General features: G+C 38.5%; 1 protein-coding gene across 1 annotated transcript; it reads right to left on the bottom strand.

Moving 5' to 3' along the window:
• Positions 1 to 3,776: 3,776 nt before the first annotated feature.
• LOC105050094 (probable protein phosphatase 2C 27) lies at positions 3,777 to 8,769 on the bottom strand. The gene is made up of 4 exons (XM_010929963.2): positions 8,530 to 8,769; positions 5,618 to 5,818; positions 4,923 to 5,134; positions 3,777 to 4,463 (listed from the first exon to the last, which is right to left on the bottom strand). Exons 1-4 carry the CDS (start codon positions 8,629 to 8,631, stop codon positions 3,896 to 3,898), a joined length of 1,083 nt encoding a protein of 360 aa, XP_010928265.1. The 5' UTR covers positions 8,632 to 8,769; the 3' UTR covers positions 3,777 to 3,895.
• Positions 8,770 to 15,905: the final 7,136 nt, after the last annotated feature.

Raw genomic sequence — 15,905 nt, 5'->3', positions numbered from 1 at the left:
TGGAGATGAGTAGTGGAGGTGCGGAGCTGACAGTCTGTCATTTAGCGGACAAAAGGCTTCAAAATTCTTCTGATACGATTGTGGGAGTCCACATGATAGTGATTTGTTGGCCATTCAAGCACCTATCCACAGGGACATGTGTAGAGCTGTTATTGGATGCCAGCGCCATGATGGATAGAATATTATAAATGTATCAGTTGTTATCTTTTTCTCTCTTCTATCTAAGAAGTTTAAAAGCATGTATGTTGATGCTAGAATATATGAATCTAAATCTTTTGACTGCATTAGCTTTCACTAATTCCAAAGATAGACATGCCATCCTCCCAAAAATAACCTAGATTTTTTTTCAACGGTTGTAAAAGCTAAAAGAATATAAATAATTGTAAACTATCACTCTTTTAAGCAAAGGTGTTTCCACAAATTTTAGGCTTTGTTGCATGTTGCTGCTCAAAATCTAACTATCCAATGTAGGTAAAAAAATTATTTTGCTCGATGGAGTTGGAGGAGCATACAGGAAAGATACGAGAGAAGAGTTTGGGTGTATGATGTGGAAATTTTTTTAATAATTTTTGAAAAATTTTTTGTCTGATATTTATAGAAGCAAAGATGCTGATCTTCGTAATTAGGATCGTAAGATTTATAAACGCACAATTGAGTTTTTGTTATATCCGCTGATTGGAGGGAGGATGTATGTATCTTTAGGACATTCTCGAATGACAAAGAAAGGGAGAAATGGCCCTTGGCACGTGACGTTAGTCTCCTGGGGAGATATATTTCATCTCTGAAGCTTAAGATCTAAACTCTACAAACATAGCGTCATTAGGTCACTAATCTATAGGTTTAGCGGACGTGTGCGTAATATGGTCGCTACGACGTACAAAACTTGCCGACGCGAGCACTGCCGTACAACGGCATTGGCTGGCCGTCGTCGTTTATCGTAAGCTGCTCGTCGGGTGGGGAACACACCAGGACGCGCGTCACACCGTGTCCGGTGGTGGGCCATAAACGGTGATGGAAGATGCCACGTGGCTGTCAAGCCATCACGCGGTTTGTCTGCGCTTTGTTCGGCAATAGAAACGTTAGGCGGCGACCATGTTGGGCCATTTGACAGTGGCGGCTCGCCGTACCTGAAAATGCTCTGAAAATGGGGAAAACGAATGAGTTTTGCAGCCCAACGAAGCTACACGCACTCGTCCTTGCTGACCTGGCGCTTGTGTGGCATCCCCAAGCCTTTTTTTTTTTTTTTTTTTTGTGAAAAAATACTGTCTGGACCACGCCCGACCACCCAAATACACTTATATTTCACGAATTCGTGATTGCACGTTATCCACCGTGCATATGCTTCAAAATTTGTGCTGAACGTGATCCAGATAATAATTTCTCCTTTTTTTTTAATAGCCTGACTACCTACCATGTATGGTGCACCAGGTCCAAGCATGACTCACGACGCTGCTCGGGTTCACCAGTCCCCTCATGACACGTCAGGTTGGTACCACATACCAATAGCAACAAATTCTAAATCTGGTGCCAGATTTTATACGTACGGTTGCGAGATTTGGATCTGGGAGGCATTGCATTTAAAAGTTTTACCTAAAGTTGACCCAAATTGTCTTTGGGCATAAGACTAACCAAATGACTGAGCAAACCCGTTGTTTGTTCTGTAATAGGTTAGGCTGGTTTTCTTGATGCGCAGTGTTATATATGACTTAATCTTTTGATTAAAAAATATATATATACTCGAACTTTTTAACTAATCATACTGGCTCTGTGTGTTTGCCTTGCAATCCGCGGCTCCCCCTCCACATCACCTTGGTTTGTGGACCTTTAACATTTCTTATTTTGTTTAGGGGTTTTATTTTTTCTTTGGGGTAACAGAAGCTTTTGGGTTTTTAATGCAAAGTACATGTGAGGCACATGTCTCGCGAAACGAGTAAAATATTTGTCAGCTCTATTCATATTACATTTGACAAAAATTAGATCTTCTTAACACAATTATTCCAGCTTTGTGCCATCTAGTCAATTATTTCCAGGATTTTGGGGTCATTTGTCCTTGTACATCATAAACTACTCAAACACAATCAAACATAGTGAATCTTATTAGGAGACATTTCAAACCATGATTGTACTCAAACAGTTAAAACTGCTTCCAAGCACCAATATTGATAAGAAATGCCCATTCTCTGGCAATGTCTCAATCAGGGGCCATATCTTAGCACCGCAGACCATGGTGCCAAGATAAGCAGAACCATCATTGTATGTCGAAACTACTTTCACTATGTGCAGAAATGCCAGAGAGAGGTTGTACATTTGTTGTGCCATGATTTCTCCTCACATCTTTGAGGATTTGGAAATATTAGCTTGTTTCTTCTTGACTTGGGTATGAGAGGAGGCACTCTAATATTGCAGCACTGATATCCTCCTACTTCGTTTGGAAGAAGGTGACCATGTTTACCTCGGCAGTGCAAGAGCTTGTCTCATATACTTTGCGGACGATTGCAACATGATCCGATCATCTTTGTGAACATTGCAGTTTATTTATTAATAATCATTGGTCTGCGGTTTGGTTGTTACAGTTCGAGGTTTGCATTATACGTTGGGCTCAGATTGTTTCTTCTAATAGCCATCAATTTAATTGTGTATAATGTTAATGCCGGCCATTGGCAAAGACTGTTCGATTCAATGTGCTGATGGTTATCCCAGCTGGATCAAAAAGTAGTAGGAAGAAGGCCTTTGCAGCCGTGTGAACCTTGTCTAGATGCCTTAAAAAGTTTTGTATTCTGTGGAAGGCTAATGTTGTTCCAAGCAGCACTGTTAGATTCCTTGAAATTTTTTTTTTTTTTTTTCCAGACTCTGTTCATGTCTATTCTTAAAGAACCATTATAAGATTTGATGAGAATTTTGGTGAGCTGCTGAAAGATAGTTTGTGCTCCTTATTGTTAAATTGGCAACATGGCTTTCTTTTGTTTGTAACTGGTGAATGGGTCCATGTTTTGAGGCTAGGAATGTGCATGTTAGCAACAATTGGCAGGGTTCAGCATGCGCAGAATGTTAAAGTTTGTTCATGTTTGATCACATTAACAGCTTTTTTAAATGTTGAAACTTGAAACCATTACTCATTTGATTGATGCATATATTCTGTAGTGTATCTGTCTATGGTCTGGTTTGAACCATGTGGAACCTTTAGCAGCTCCCAGATTGTCTTACATGGTTGTCTACCATAATAAACAAGCTGAAGAATATGGAATTTTTTGAATATTTTTTCTTCTCCAGCTTGATTGATTCTTTGCATCACCTTTGCTTTTGAAGGGCCATAATAAACAAGCTGAAGAATATGGCACTTCTCCCTCCAAGGAAATGTCACTCCAATTGGATCGAATAAGTTCATGACTTCTCTAATACCCAGATAACTTTATCTTATTTCCTCCAAATTTGTTGAATGCTATCTTATTGTCTCATCCAGCCACACTACTGCAAGAATATAATAGCCATATCCATTTTGCCTTGGTCTGTTCCCAGCAAGTTCTGGTCATGCATTAGTTCCGATCCGAAATGACAAAACAACATATGAGTGGATCCTTGGGCTAAAATCTCATGTCCATTAAATTGGTGCTCTGCAATAGTTGATTAATATCTGAACCAGTATTTTCCATGTATTACATACATCCCAATCATACAAAACCCTTTACCAAGATCATCAAGTTCTGCTGACCACTTCTACTATCAAGCTAATTTAAGGTCTAAAGCTTGCTAGAAGTACAAGATATATGCTCATATGCTAAAGATAACAACAAAGTATCTGCTCTTATTTCTACATGAAAGCTTTTCGGTACAGTTACTAGCCTCAGCAATTTAAATAAGCTCAAGATCAAAAGTTAATGTAAGTAGTTACTGATGTTCATTTCTTTTCTTCTAACAGGCACTTGATGCTTTGAAGGGCCTCAGCAGATATGGTCCTTTGTATTCTACCTCTACGCACCATGATTTGAGCTGGAGGTTCCAAATGAAAGCATACCATTACGACGGTCAGATTGTCCATAGCACCTCGCCTTATGGCCTCCCCCACCAATTCCTTGCAGCACTTCTTGACATCATTGTGCTCTTGGAGCCTCCTCCGTGCAAAGTCCACCACATTTTGGTTTGAGAAAACATCCCATATGCCATCACTACCTATTATCAAGAACTCATCCTCTTTTGTTAATGTGATCATCTTTAGCTCTGGTTCAGCACTTAAAGGCCCACCTGCTTGGCTAGACTCCTTCATCCCTTCAATGTGCCAATCACCAAGAGCTCGGGTCACACCGAGCTGACCATTTAAGTAGCCATCATCAACATACCCACCAAGGGATTCGATGCGCTTTCTTTCTTTGATACAGCAGGGCCTATGATCCTTGGACATTTCTATTGCCACCCCAAGTCGTGAAAGCACTGCCCGACAGTCCCCAGCATTTGCAACTAATAGAGATCTGCCATTAACAAAATTTTTGCAATCATTGCCAACAGAAATTAGAATATCCATGCTAAGAGCATAAAAGAAACATAAGATATACTTATCCGTCAAAGAAAAATTAATAAAAAGTATAATTAAGGAATAAATTCACAACAATATTGAAACAAATGAAAATTAGGATCTGAATTATTTGGGAGTTTTTTTTTTTTTTTTTTTTTGAATATATAACAATTTAACCATAAAGAAAAATGTGATTGTCTTTAAGAAATTATTAAAAGAATTAACATCATATTAGTTCACAATGTCTTAAAACAACAAAGTGACCTTTGTGATGGAACTCATAAAGGAAGAATGGTATTCCCATTTTATTGAACAATCACAGCTAGTATAGACATTTGTTGCTATCATTTGATTACATAGAAAAATTAGAAATATTCATGCACCAAGGAAAGCAGTGAGTTGCAAGGAAATTCACCTTCCAAATATCATTGCTGTAAGCGCTGTTGTGCCAGAAGACAGGGTTGATTGAACAGAGCATGTCTTTGCAAATTGTGTATCAGTTTGCATAAATGACCTTGAAACTACCTTTTCGAGTTTAAGAGGGAAATCAGAATCCTCCACGATGACCCTTGGTAAATTGTCACGAACAAAATGAGCCGCACCTGTTCCTCCATGTCCATCAAATACCTGACAACAAAAAACGGAACAAAGTTAACTTTAGATGGTTAGGTTCTTGCATGAACTAGATCATTGAAAAGCCATCCCAGAGAAGAAAAAAGATAAGACAAATACCAATGGTAGCAAAGTTATATTTTCTGAAAAATGAAAAATCTGATTCAATTCTTCCTCAAAAAAAAAGAAGAGAGAGAATACAATTCCAACTACCATATAATCCGGAAAAAAGGTGATGGTAGAAATCTTTGCTGGAAGCACTTCAATTACTAACTACTGCCAATGTTAACAGTTTGCAGGTAAATTGACCTCAGTTGTTGGACTGAGTATAGGTGTACAATGTTGCATATTTATGTCCTTACGGGATTGCACAGTCTCGAACTACAGCTGGATATAAACCTATCAGTGTCATGATCGATCATAACAAGCACATAACACAAAGACCAGACATGAATATACAACTGAACACAAAGCAACGATGAGCTGACTATTACTTACTCCATAGAAGGAAACAACTTCTCTATCCAGAGAATGGTGTCCAAACTTCTTAGCTAGATCAGCAATGCATACATGAGTATCTTCCATATTCTTGCGGCTGCCAATGTCAGACCATTCCCCTGATCGAACGATGGGTACGAAGTCGATTATCTGACTACTGTTGCTGTCCATGGCCATTGCATTCTCAGATATTTTTTCCATCTGACACAGATAGCATAGTGGTAATTTGAATAAGGAGAATGAGCAGAAGGAACAAAAATTGCACTAAGAAATTATTTCACCCATTCAAGGATTCAAAGGATATACGTGAGTATCTTCTGTGTTTGTAAGTGCATGTTCTTATTGCATGACATTCTCAATTCATACAGCATTCTTACCATTTCTATAAACAAGAACAAGCACATATTGTGATTGCAGCATAGATAGTAAGCAGAGGAAAAGGTTGACGAGAAGTAGTGAAGTAAATGTTGTGTTTAAGTTAATATTGCAATCATGTTAAACCTTACTAGCATCAAATTTAGTTAGATCTAGGTGCAAATTGGTCAAGACAAGCAAATACTGCAAGTACCATTCAGCTGTACATGAACTTTATGACAATCAATAGTGATAAAACTTGATATCAGGCCTTCTTAAGAATGGCAGGGTTCTTAACTTTCATGACTTTATTTCTCAGATCTTACAAACCTTTCTTTTTTCCAGACTTCCTTTTAAGATCATGCATGAACCATTTTTTGTTAAACTTAGCAACTAGATATTACCATACAATCTAAAGCATGCATGGGAAGCATATTTGATAGAAATGGGATAGACAGTGATATCAAGGATAAGTTTAAATGAATTGGTGGTGAAAGATCATTGATTGACGATGCAATTGATCTCCTCACTCTTACCAACTTCAGCATATCCGGAGCTATCAAATGCCTGAATCACTGTCTAGCGACTGAATTTACAAATATGAATGAATACAAGCACAATGAATGTACAAATATGAGTATAAGCACAAATCAGTGCAACTGAATTTGGTCGTCAACCTCTTGCTCCAACCTCCAACTGTTTATCTTTACTACTTGGTGATGTTTGATGTCAACCAACAATATGCCCATGATTATTTGTACAGCGCATTGCTTGATCATCAGCCAGAAGAAGGTTAAATGAGGTCAATGCAACAAACTAAACAAATGATGTGGGTGGTCCATTTATTATTGTTGGATGAGTAGTGCTGATAGAAGTGACAAATCATAGATAAAACATTATTTTCACTCTTTTTTTCAGTTTAAGAGGATAATTTAAGCCTACATTATTATCGATTTTGCGGTGCTTCAGTGAAATACTTGTTTCAAGTTAGAAAAGCCAGAGGTATTTTAAATATATTATTATTCACTTCTATTATATTCAATAGGGCATTTCAATGCACGAGGCTCCCACAACTGCAGGTCAGGAGGGGTCAGATGTTGCATGCGAAAAAGTTGATTGCATGTTCCAAATCCATAACATCCAAGTCATAGTGGAGCAACCTTACTGTTGCACCAAGGCCTGCCGTATAGATTTCTTTTATATTTAATAATGGTTGAAATTAAGAGAATGTATGGTATGGATCATGTAAAATTTTTGGGTTTAGTCAAATATGGTTTCAGCAAGCATGCACCTTGGGATGTCAGCAGAGCTTGGGCAAGCTAAGCCATGATCAAGCTTTGTTTGTGTTGTAATCAAAACAAGCTCGAGATCAATGCAACTAATTTCCAGTTCAACTTGAGATGTTCATAAAAGGGTTTGTCTAAGATATCGGTGAGAGCCCAAAATCACCCAGGGCTTTCTGGACTAGGCTCTGTTTAGATTTTAATTTGACAACTTAAATTTTTCTTACTGAGTAAACATTAATCTGTACAATTTCAAGCTAAATCAAGCTGAATGCGAAGAAGATAGGCCACAAGCTCAACTTACTTACCAATTGAGAGAACCCCTGTTGAGCCAGATTTCACACTAAACACAAACCCACATGCAAATGGTTCACTTGTTGGACAGTCTTAAACACTCACATATGCTTGCTTGTGTAGACAGATATACAAAATCACAGATAAACCATGGAAATCAATAAGTGGAAAGTTACCCAATTACCCACCAAATGATTCTGGATTTGTGGATGTTCCCATATAGTATGTCGATCCAACAAATGCAATTTTATATCAGAGAAAGAACCCAGTTTCAATAAGTCACTGCAGTTCTTCTTATTTCTAATATGAAACCGAAAGGAGCCATGGTACTAATAACTATCAGTAATAGAGCAAGGTTGTGAAAAGGCATGAAACTTATCTTTTTTGATGAAGAGGCATATGAAACTTATCAATGACTCCACTTCTTCATATTTCTATCAACTATTAATAATCATGCTAAACCACAAACTTCATCAGATGAATATAACTTATTTAGGAACAGACTTTAGTTATTAAAAAAAAAGGAGCAGCACTCCCTATATGTGGAAGGGCTAACAAAAATACAACCTATAGTCTAAAATATGGAAAGCAACTAAAATTCTGAAAAAATAAAAAGATGCTGTACGAATCCAAGAAAATGGAGGAAAATTTGATTTTTTTTTTTTTAAATCACAAAAGTGAGAAACCCAATAAGACAGAGGAAGCTGAGACAAGCCAATTGCAAGTTTGCAATTACTATTAGCACAGAAGCTCAAAAAAAGAAAAAAATCGTAAAAATGAAACTTGAATTCGGGAAAAGAACAGAGAGATTGTAGAGAAGGAAGCATGCACCAACTGAACGACATAGAAGAGCACCCAGAAAATAATAGCTCCACGGAGAACACTCACCCGTCCAGAATCCATCTTCTCCCAAAAAGAAGAGTACCAAAAAAATAAAAAAAAACGAAAACTTGGAACAAGATGGAAGAACCGAACACTTACAGGAGAACCGGCAAAAATCTGATTTTTCTCAAGTTCGGCACCGCAAAATCCCAACTTTTCGATCCCTTCCGCTTCCTTGTCGATCTTATCCTCCACACACATGGCGGTTCTTCACGCAGCCCAGAGAATCGAGCAATTTAAGAAATCCAAACCCAAGACGAAAGGAGCAGAGAATATAATCGGAGGCAATGGGAGAGACGAGGAGAATCTGAGAATATATCTGGAATTATTATTGACAAGGGAATTGAAGGATGGAAAGCGTGGGACCTAGGAGCATATTTAGTAGTGGTCTTAATTGGAACAGGAAAAAGAACGAGCGGGGATTTTATGGGTGCGGGCGTCGTGGACTCACGGCCTTCCAGGCTTCCACCAAGCTGTTTATATTCGTTTTAGATATTTTTGTTAGGCTGATATGAAATAAAAAAGTTTCCCTTGGATTCTCCCCTGATCGTGTCGGTCTTGTAAAACTAGAAAGGAAAAAATCTTTTGGTAAATTCCGGGTCCATAAAGGCCTCACCGGTTTTTTTTTTTTTTTGGGTTCAAAATTAATGGTCATGGTAACACTTCAAGAAAGTAAGTTGGGTTGAAGTTTTTTCGCAATTTGATTTTACTCAGATATTTTATGTTGGCCCAAATTAGCGAACGAAGTTGTGCATCACTGTCTATTCTATTATGGATCGATAGTTGGAATTTTTCATGATAAAGAGGCAGCCACCTGTTAACCTTTCTCTTTCATTATAACTTTTCTTGAGATTTTGCCCTTTCTTTTCTAATAAAGCTACAATGACAGAGATGTGGTGCGCATAGAAGGGGTCACCCTTCTGTTTTTTTGACAGCCCAAAGATAGCAATTGATTTCATGAGTGTCGTGCTCTAATTTTCTACTAGTATTATGGGCTCACGAGCATGGTAGTATTCCTTTTCTATAAGGAAATACTCTTTAAGTTATTCTTTGGATTTTTCAAATTATATCGATTATTATTACTGTATTATTTCTGCATGTATGCATGTAGTAATTGTTCAGGACATGAGTAAGATGAGAAGAAAACACGAAGCTACATCATGTTTCGAATCCTCAATTAATTTAACAATGAGAAATTGAGAAATGACATTTTGCACGTGCCTGATCTTGTTTAGTATTTTCAGGCATAATGGGAATATATTATCTTTTTATTCAAAAAATTGAATAATTAATCATCCACCGTCATGATCTCGTACACCTCACCTAGCACCTCTTAAATGCTACAGCTGATGCATGAATGTCAAGCCTAACGATAAGAAAATGGTAATAAGTGAATGTCGAGAATGTTTTTGAATAAACCCGGTTTACCCTAAAATATCTTACAATAAAAATATAAAAAAAATAGCGGACAAAATTTACTCCTCTTGTGTGTTTTTTTTTTTTTCAAGAAACTTCTTAAATATACAAGCGCACAGTTGGACAAGCTTTTATTAGGACCTTGAATAGTATGAAGGCATATATCATCGAACATTCTTCATCCTTCGAGTTAAATGTTAATTATTTTTATTATGGGAGGAAGGACATCTTTCATCTCATATCGATTATAAGTCAAGAGGATGTATGACTTATATGAATTGAAATATTTTTATTTATTTTTAAAAGATAAAATCGTGAAGCTCTAAATGACCATAGAGCTCATTGAAATCCAAAGATAATCAGAGTCAAAGTAGACAATACCTCACGTATACGGATATAAAGGTATAAACTAATTGTCCGAACCATTTGACCTTTGACCATCGTCTGTGGAATTACCTCATGCCCACACATACTCTCTCTTGACTAGAAGGTTATATTGTAGAGGAAAGGGCATCTTTAGTCCCACATCAGTTGTGAGTTAAAAAGAAGTATGAATTGGAACCTTCTCTTCCACATGAAGTATTTTTTTAAAGGACAAAACCATAAGGCTCCAAATGGTCATAGACTTACTGAAGTCTAAAGATGGTCAAAATCAAAGCAAACAATACCTTATGTATGCAGACGCAAAGGCATGAGCCAACTATCCGAACTATTCAAATTCTTGACCTTTGATTGCAACAACTCTCAAAAACACCTTACCTCATAATGATATTCTATTCATATTGTATTATTCAAATAGTATAGGAAGACATAAGTAATGACTGTCTCAAGTTTCAACTAGCTATCCGTTGAATCAGCTCATATGATTTCTTAATATTGGAAGGATTGAACTTAATTGGAAAACTATCCAATTAAAGGTCCAGGGATTTATTCTTTAGCATATTCTTGATTATTCTCTGGCATATTCTTGTTATTCCCTATCTATATTTGGGTCTACATATCTGTATTTATAGGTCCTTGTACGCACTCTTGATAGTAAGAAGAAAAAAAATAAAAACAAATATCTCCTTCTCTTTTTCATCATGGTATCAGAGCACTCAGGTTCTGATCCATTTTTTTCTTCCCCTTCTTAAAATCCTTCTCTTTCATTTTTTTCTTCCCCTTCTTAAAACCCTTCTCTTCCCTCCACTGCTGATACTGCCTCTATCGCTGCCACCGCTCCTTCTTCCTCCTGATTCACAGCGAACCGCTGCCGCCGCAGCTATCGCAGCTCCCTTCCTCTCCGGCCGCCTCCGCCAAGCCCATCATCCCCACCATCGACCCGTCGATCTCATCCGCGCCGCCTCCCACGACTGGGATTTCTTCCAGATCACCAACCACGGCATCTCGCTCCCGGTGCTTGATCGGACCATCGCCGCCATCCGATCCTTCCACGAGCTGCCCTCCGCCGAGTCCATCCGCAACCTCCTTCTTCCCAGTCACCACAGCCCCCTTTCTTCCCGGCCAAAATCCCTCCGAAGCCTCCGCTTCCATCGAGTCCATCCGCAGCTCGCCACCGCAGCCCCGAAATCTCTCCAACGCCTCCACCAAAACCTCTTCACGGTCGAGTCCCAGACACCAGCTACCGCCTTCCTTGCCGACGGCGTCACCGATGACGGCATCACCCTCGACAATCCCGTGCTTCACGGGATACATAATCGGTAACAAATAAAACCACAGTTCCTTCTTTTAACCTTTTATTTATTTTATTTAAAAAAAATAAAAAAATAAAAAAAATAAAAAAATAAAAAAACAAAAAAAATAAAAAAATAAAAAAATAAAAAAAACAAAAAAAAGGAGAAAACTTTTATGGCTAGATACTTAAGAAGCCTGCAGTTACGGTATGTCCGGTGATTTGTGTGTTTGGTGATTCATTGATAGTGTGTCTCTGGTAATTCGTGTGTTTGGTGATTCATTAATAGTGTGTTAGTGAGATTATCGTTCGTATTTTGTTTGTATGGCCAATCCAATTACTATGCAAGATCTTAAAGGTCTACTGGATCGGCTTATTACAGTTACCACTCGATTAGGGGGTTCGTCAAGAGATAGTGGATCGCTGAATGCTCTTCAAGTGACTGTAAAACTTGATGGCCCAGCGACATATTTACAATGGGAGAGGAGCACTCGTCTACTTGTACAAGAGTGAGGTTTGGAGGGATATCTCACCGACACAAAGAGGAAACCTGCTAATAATGAGCAGGATATGGCTCAATGGAGAATGGAGAACTCTGCTGTTCTGACATTTCTTCTAAATACCATGACACCGAATGTGGCCAGAAGTGTGCAACTGCTGGAAACTGCACAGGAAGTCTGGGAGACGGTGGCCCAAATGTTCTCACAAAAACAGAATTCTGCTTAAGCATTTGAGATCCATTCTCAATTATGTCAGCTTCGTCAGGGAGATTTATCTATCACTGAATATGCCACCGAGTTGAAACGTCTCTGGTCTGAAGCTGATCATTATAGAACTTTTGTTCCATAATGCTCCATCGATGTTGATGGATTTCAGAAATATTTAGAAGAAGAACGGGTTCAGGACTTTCTATATGGTCTGAATCTAGAATATGAATCTGTCAGAGTTCAGCTTCTCGTCAGAGATATTTTACCTAGTTTAGGTCAAGTCTTCTCTATTATTTTAAGCGAGGAGATACGGCGATGAGTGACTGCTGACTTCAATAGTTCTGTAAGATCAGCTCTTACTGTACAGCCACAGCAGGTAGGTGAGAAGGTATGTTTTTATTGTAAAAAGCCTGGGCACACTAAGGCATTTTGCTGGGATCTCCATGGCCGCCCAAATCAACTTGGGCGTGGTAGTCGGGACCGTGGTGGTCGTCGTAGTGGTGGAAGGACTGGAAGACAGAATCATGTTCGTGGACCTGCCCAAGCCAATCTTTCTGAAGAGACCGAGAGTGCTGTACACAGCTTATCTGCAGAAGAGTATCAGACATTTCGATGAATGATGGAAAAGTATGAATCATCTTCTAACACCACACCTACTCTGGAACAGTCTAGCCACCAGGACGGATATCTTGACTCCTCTCTTTTTGCACACTCAGGTACTCTATATAAATTATCACATGCACTTACTTGCGGAATATCCAACTCCTGGGTAATAGACTCAGGAGCATCCAGTCACATGACAGGGGCATCTAATAGTTTTATTTCCTATTCACCATGTTCAGGATATGACAAGGTCCGAATAGCTGATGGATCCTTTACCCCTGTCTCAAGAAAATGATCCATTGACTGTACTCCTAATTTAAGATTATCATCAGTATTGCATGTTCCATCCTTTCCTACAAATTTACTCTCTATCAGCTCTGTTACTAGAGATTTGAATTACTCTGTCACTTTTTGGCCTTCTCATTGTCTATTTCAAGAGCTGAAAATGGGGAAGATACTCGGGGGTGGTAGACTGCACAATGGACTCTATTATCTATCAACTGATGAAAAAAATATGAACTCTTCTTTGACGGGATATGCATTGTCTGTTGAAGGTACCATTTCAGAACTTATGTTACATCATCGTAGGCTGGGTCACATTCTTTTTTCTATTCTTAGTCGCTTATTTTCGTCTTTATCAACTAAATGCAATAAAAATTTGTTAGTTTGTGATCATTGTGAGTTGGCTAAACACACCAGAGCAGTATTTCCTATATCTGAAATTAGAAGTTCTAAATCTTTTATTTTAATTCACTCTGATGTATGGGGACCATGTAGTACTAATATTCTCATGGGCCATAGGTGGTTTGTTACCTTCATTGATTGTTTTAGTCGAGTGACTTGGGTCTATTTATTGAAAAAAAAGACGGAAGTTTTAAACTGCTTTAAAGAGTTTTATAAACTTGTAGGTACTCAATTTGGTGTCAAAATTAAAATTCTACGTTCTGACAATGGCACAGAATATATTAATCAGGAGTTCCGTGCGTATCTTCACACTCACGAAATTATTCATCAAACCACTTGTGTTGATACTCCTGCTCAAAATGGAGTTGCCGAAAGAAAAAATCGATACTTATTGGAAGTAGCCCGATCCTTACTTTTTACCATGCAAGTTCCTAAATTTTTGTGGGGTGAGGCTGTCTTGACCGCGGCTTACTTGATCAATCGTATGCCTCTAAGAACACTCGGGTTTAAGTCCCCCATACAATGTTTGAAAGGGTCTACTGATTATGTAGTCACTCCTAGGATCTTTGGATGTGTTTGTTTTGCTCGCGATCATAGACCTTCAGTAGGAAAACTAGATCCACGAGCATTAAAATATGTCTTTGTCGGTTACCCTGCTACTTAAAAGGGATACAAGTGCTATTATCCCCCTGAGCGGCGAATGCTTGTTACTATGGATGTTACTTTTCGAGAAACTGAAGCTTATTATGAAAGTCGTCTATCTGATAATAAGACACCAGAATTACTTCTTCCGGGTGACTTTCTATACACACCAAAAAATTCTGATGCCCAGGAGGAGTATCATAGTAATGATGTTCAGAGGGAGCCTAATATTGAGAAAGAAGAAGAGTTTAGTGAAGAAGAGTCCAGTGTGCATTCACCACCAACTGCTCAGGTATCTCCACCGCTTGAAGCTTCTTCTCCAGAGTCTCCTAATGGTAACAATATTTCTACTACTCCTTCCATTTCTAATTTTAATATTTCTATTCCAAAACGAAAGGGTACTCGCTCAATTGTTCCTCCTGCTCATTACCGTTATGATATCGCTAACTATGTTTCATATAAGAATGTGTCTCCATCTTATCAAAGCTTTGTAGCTGCATTAGACTCTGTCTGTATTCCTAGTACCTGGCAAAAGGCTATGGCAGAACCTAAGTGGAAGGAAGCAATGTTAGAAGAGATGACTGCTTTATCCAAAAATCAGACGTGGGATCTGGTCACTCTACCAGCTGGTAAGCATCCTGTAAGGTGTAAGTGGGTGTACACTATAAAGCAGACTCCAGAAGGCAAGATGGAAAGATACAAAGCTCGGCTAGTAGCAAAGGGCTACACTCAAATATATGGAGTAGACTATGATGAAATCTTTGCTCCAGTGGCCAAGATGAACTCTGTTCGAACATTGATATCATGTGCTGCTAATTTTGGCTGGAAATTATATCAGTTAGATGTGAAGAATGCATTTCTTCATGGAGATCTTCAGAAGGAAGTATACATGCAAATACCACCAGGATTTGAGACTAGAGCAACTATTGGAAAAGTCTGCAAACTAAAGCGCTCACTTTATGGCCTTAAACAGTCTCCTCGAACATGGTTTGATCGATTTAGTCGGACTGTAAAAGGAATGTGATATAAATAGAGTAATGCAGATGATACTCTATTCTATAGGCATCTCAAGGGAAAGAAAACTATACTCTTGATTTATGTTGATGATATTGTAATAACAGGAGATGATTATCATGAGATTAAACAACTCAAAAGAAAACTAAAGCAAGCATTTGAGGTAAAAGATCTGGGTCCACTAAGATATTTTTTGGGCATAAAAATTGGACGATCATCCAAAGGTATTTTTCTGTCACAATGAAAGTATGTACTAGATTTACTTTCTGAGACTGGGATGTTAGGGTGTAAGCCTGCGACTACTCCAATAAATCAGAATCATCGAACAGTGACAGATGGTGGAGCTTCTGTTGATCGAGAAAAGTACCAGCGGTTGGTTGGAAGGTTGATATATCTTTTACATACAAGATCAGATATAGCCTATGCTGTCAGTGTCATCAGTCAATACATGCATGATCCACGAGAATCACACATGAAGAGAGCTTTCAGAGTATTACGCTACCTGAAAGGATGTCCTGATCGTGGTTTGTTGTTCTCACAACACAACACCTTCCAGGTAGAGGGATTCACTGATGCAGATTGGGTTGGGTCATTGGATGATAGGCGATCTACTTCTGGGTATTGTACATATGTAGGGGGTAATTTAGTTACCTGGAGAAGTAACAAACAGTCAGTGGTGGCTAGATCATCAGCAGAAGCTGAATATAGAGCAATGGCTTTAGGCATATGTGAACTTC

This window comes from Elaeis guineensis, chromosome 8 (assembly GCF_000442705.2).
Source record: "Elaeis guineensis isolate ETL-2024a chromosome 8, EG11, whole genome shotgun sequence".
Lineage (NCBI taxonomy): Eukaryota > Viridiplantae > Streptophyta > Magnoliopsida > Arecales > Arecaceae > Elaeis > Elaeis guineensis.
Note: the sequence above shows the minus strand (reverse complement) of the source record. Positions and strands in the feature narration are given on the sequence as shown.

Bases quoted from the DNA above. Each gene is read 5' to 3' on its own strand.
- LOC105050094 (XM_010929963.2), bottom strand. From the start codon at position 8,631: ATGTGTGTGGAGGATAAGATCGACAAGGAAGCGGAAGGGATCGAAAAG. The intron at 5,135-5,617 runs GTAAGTAATAGT...TTTTGTTGTCAG, and splicing joins AAGTTGTTTCCTTCTATGGA to GTATTTGATGGACATGGAGG. The intron at 4,464-4,922 runs GTGAATTTCCTT...TGTTAATGGCAG, and splicing joins ACAGCAATGATATTTGGAAG to ATCTCTATTAGTTGCAAATG.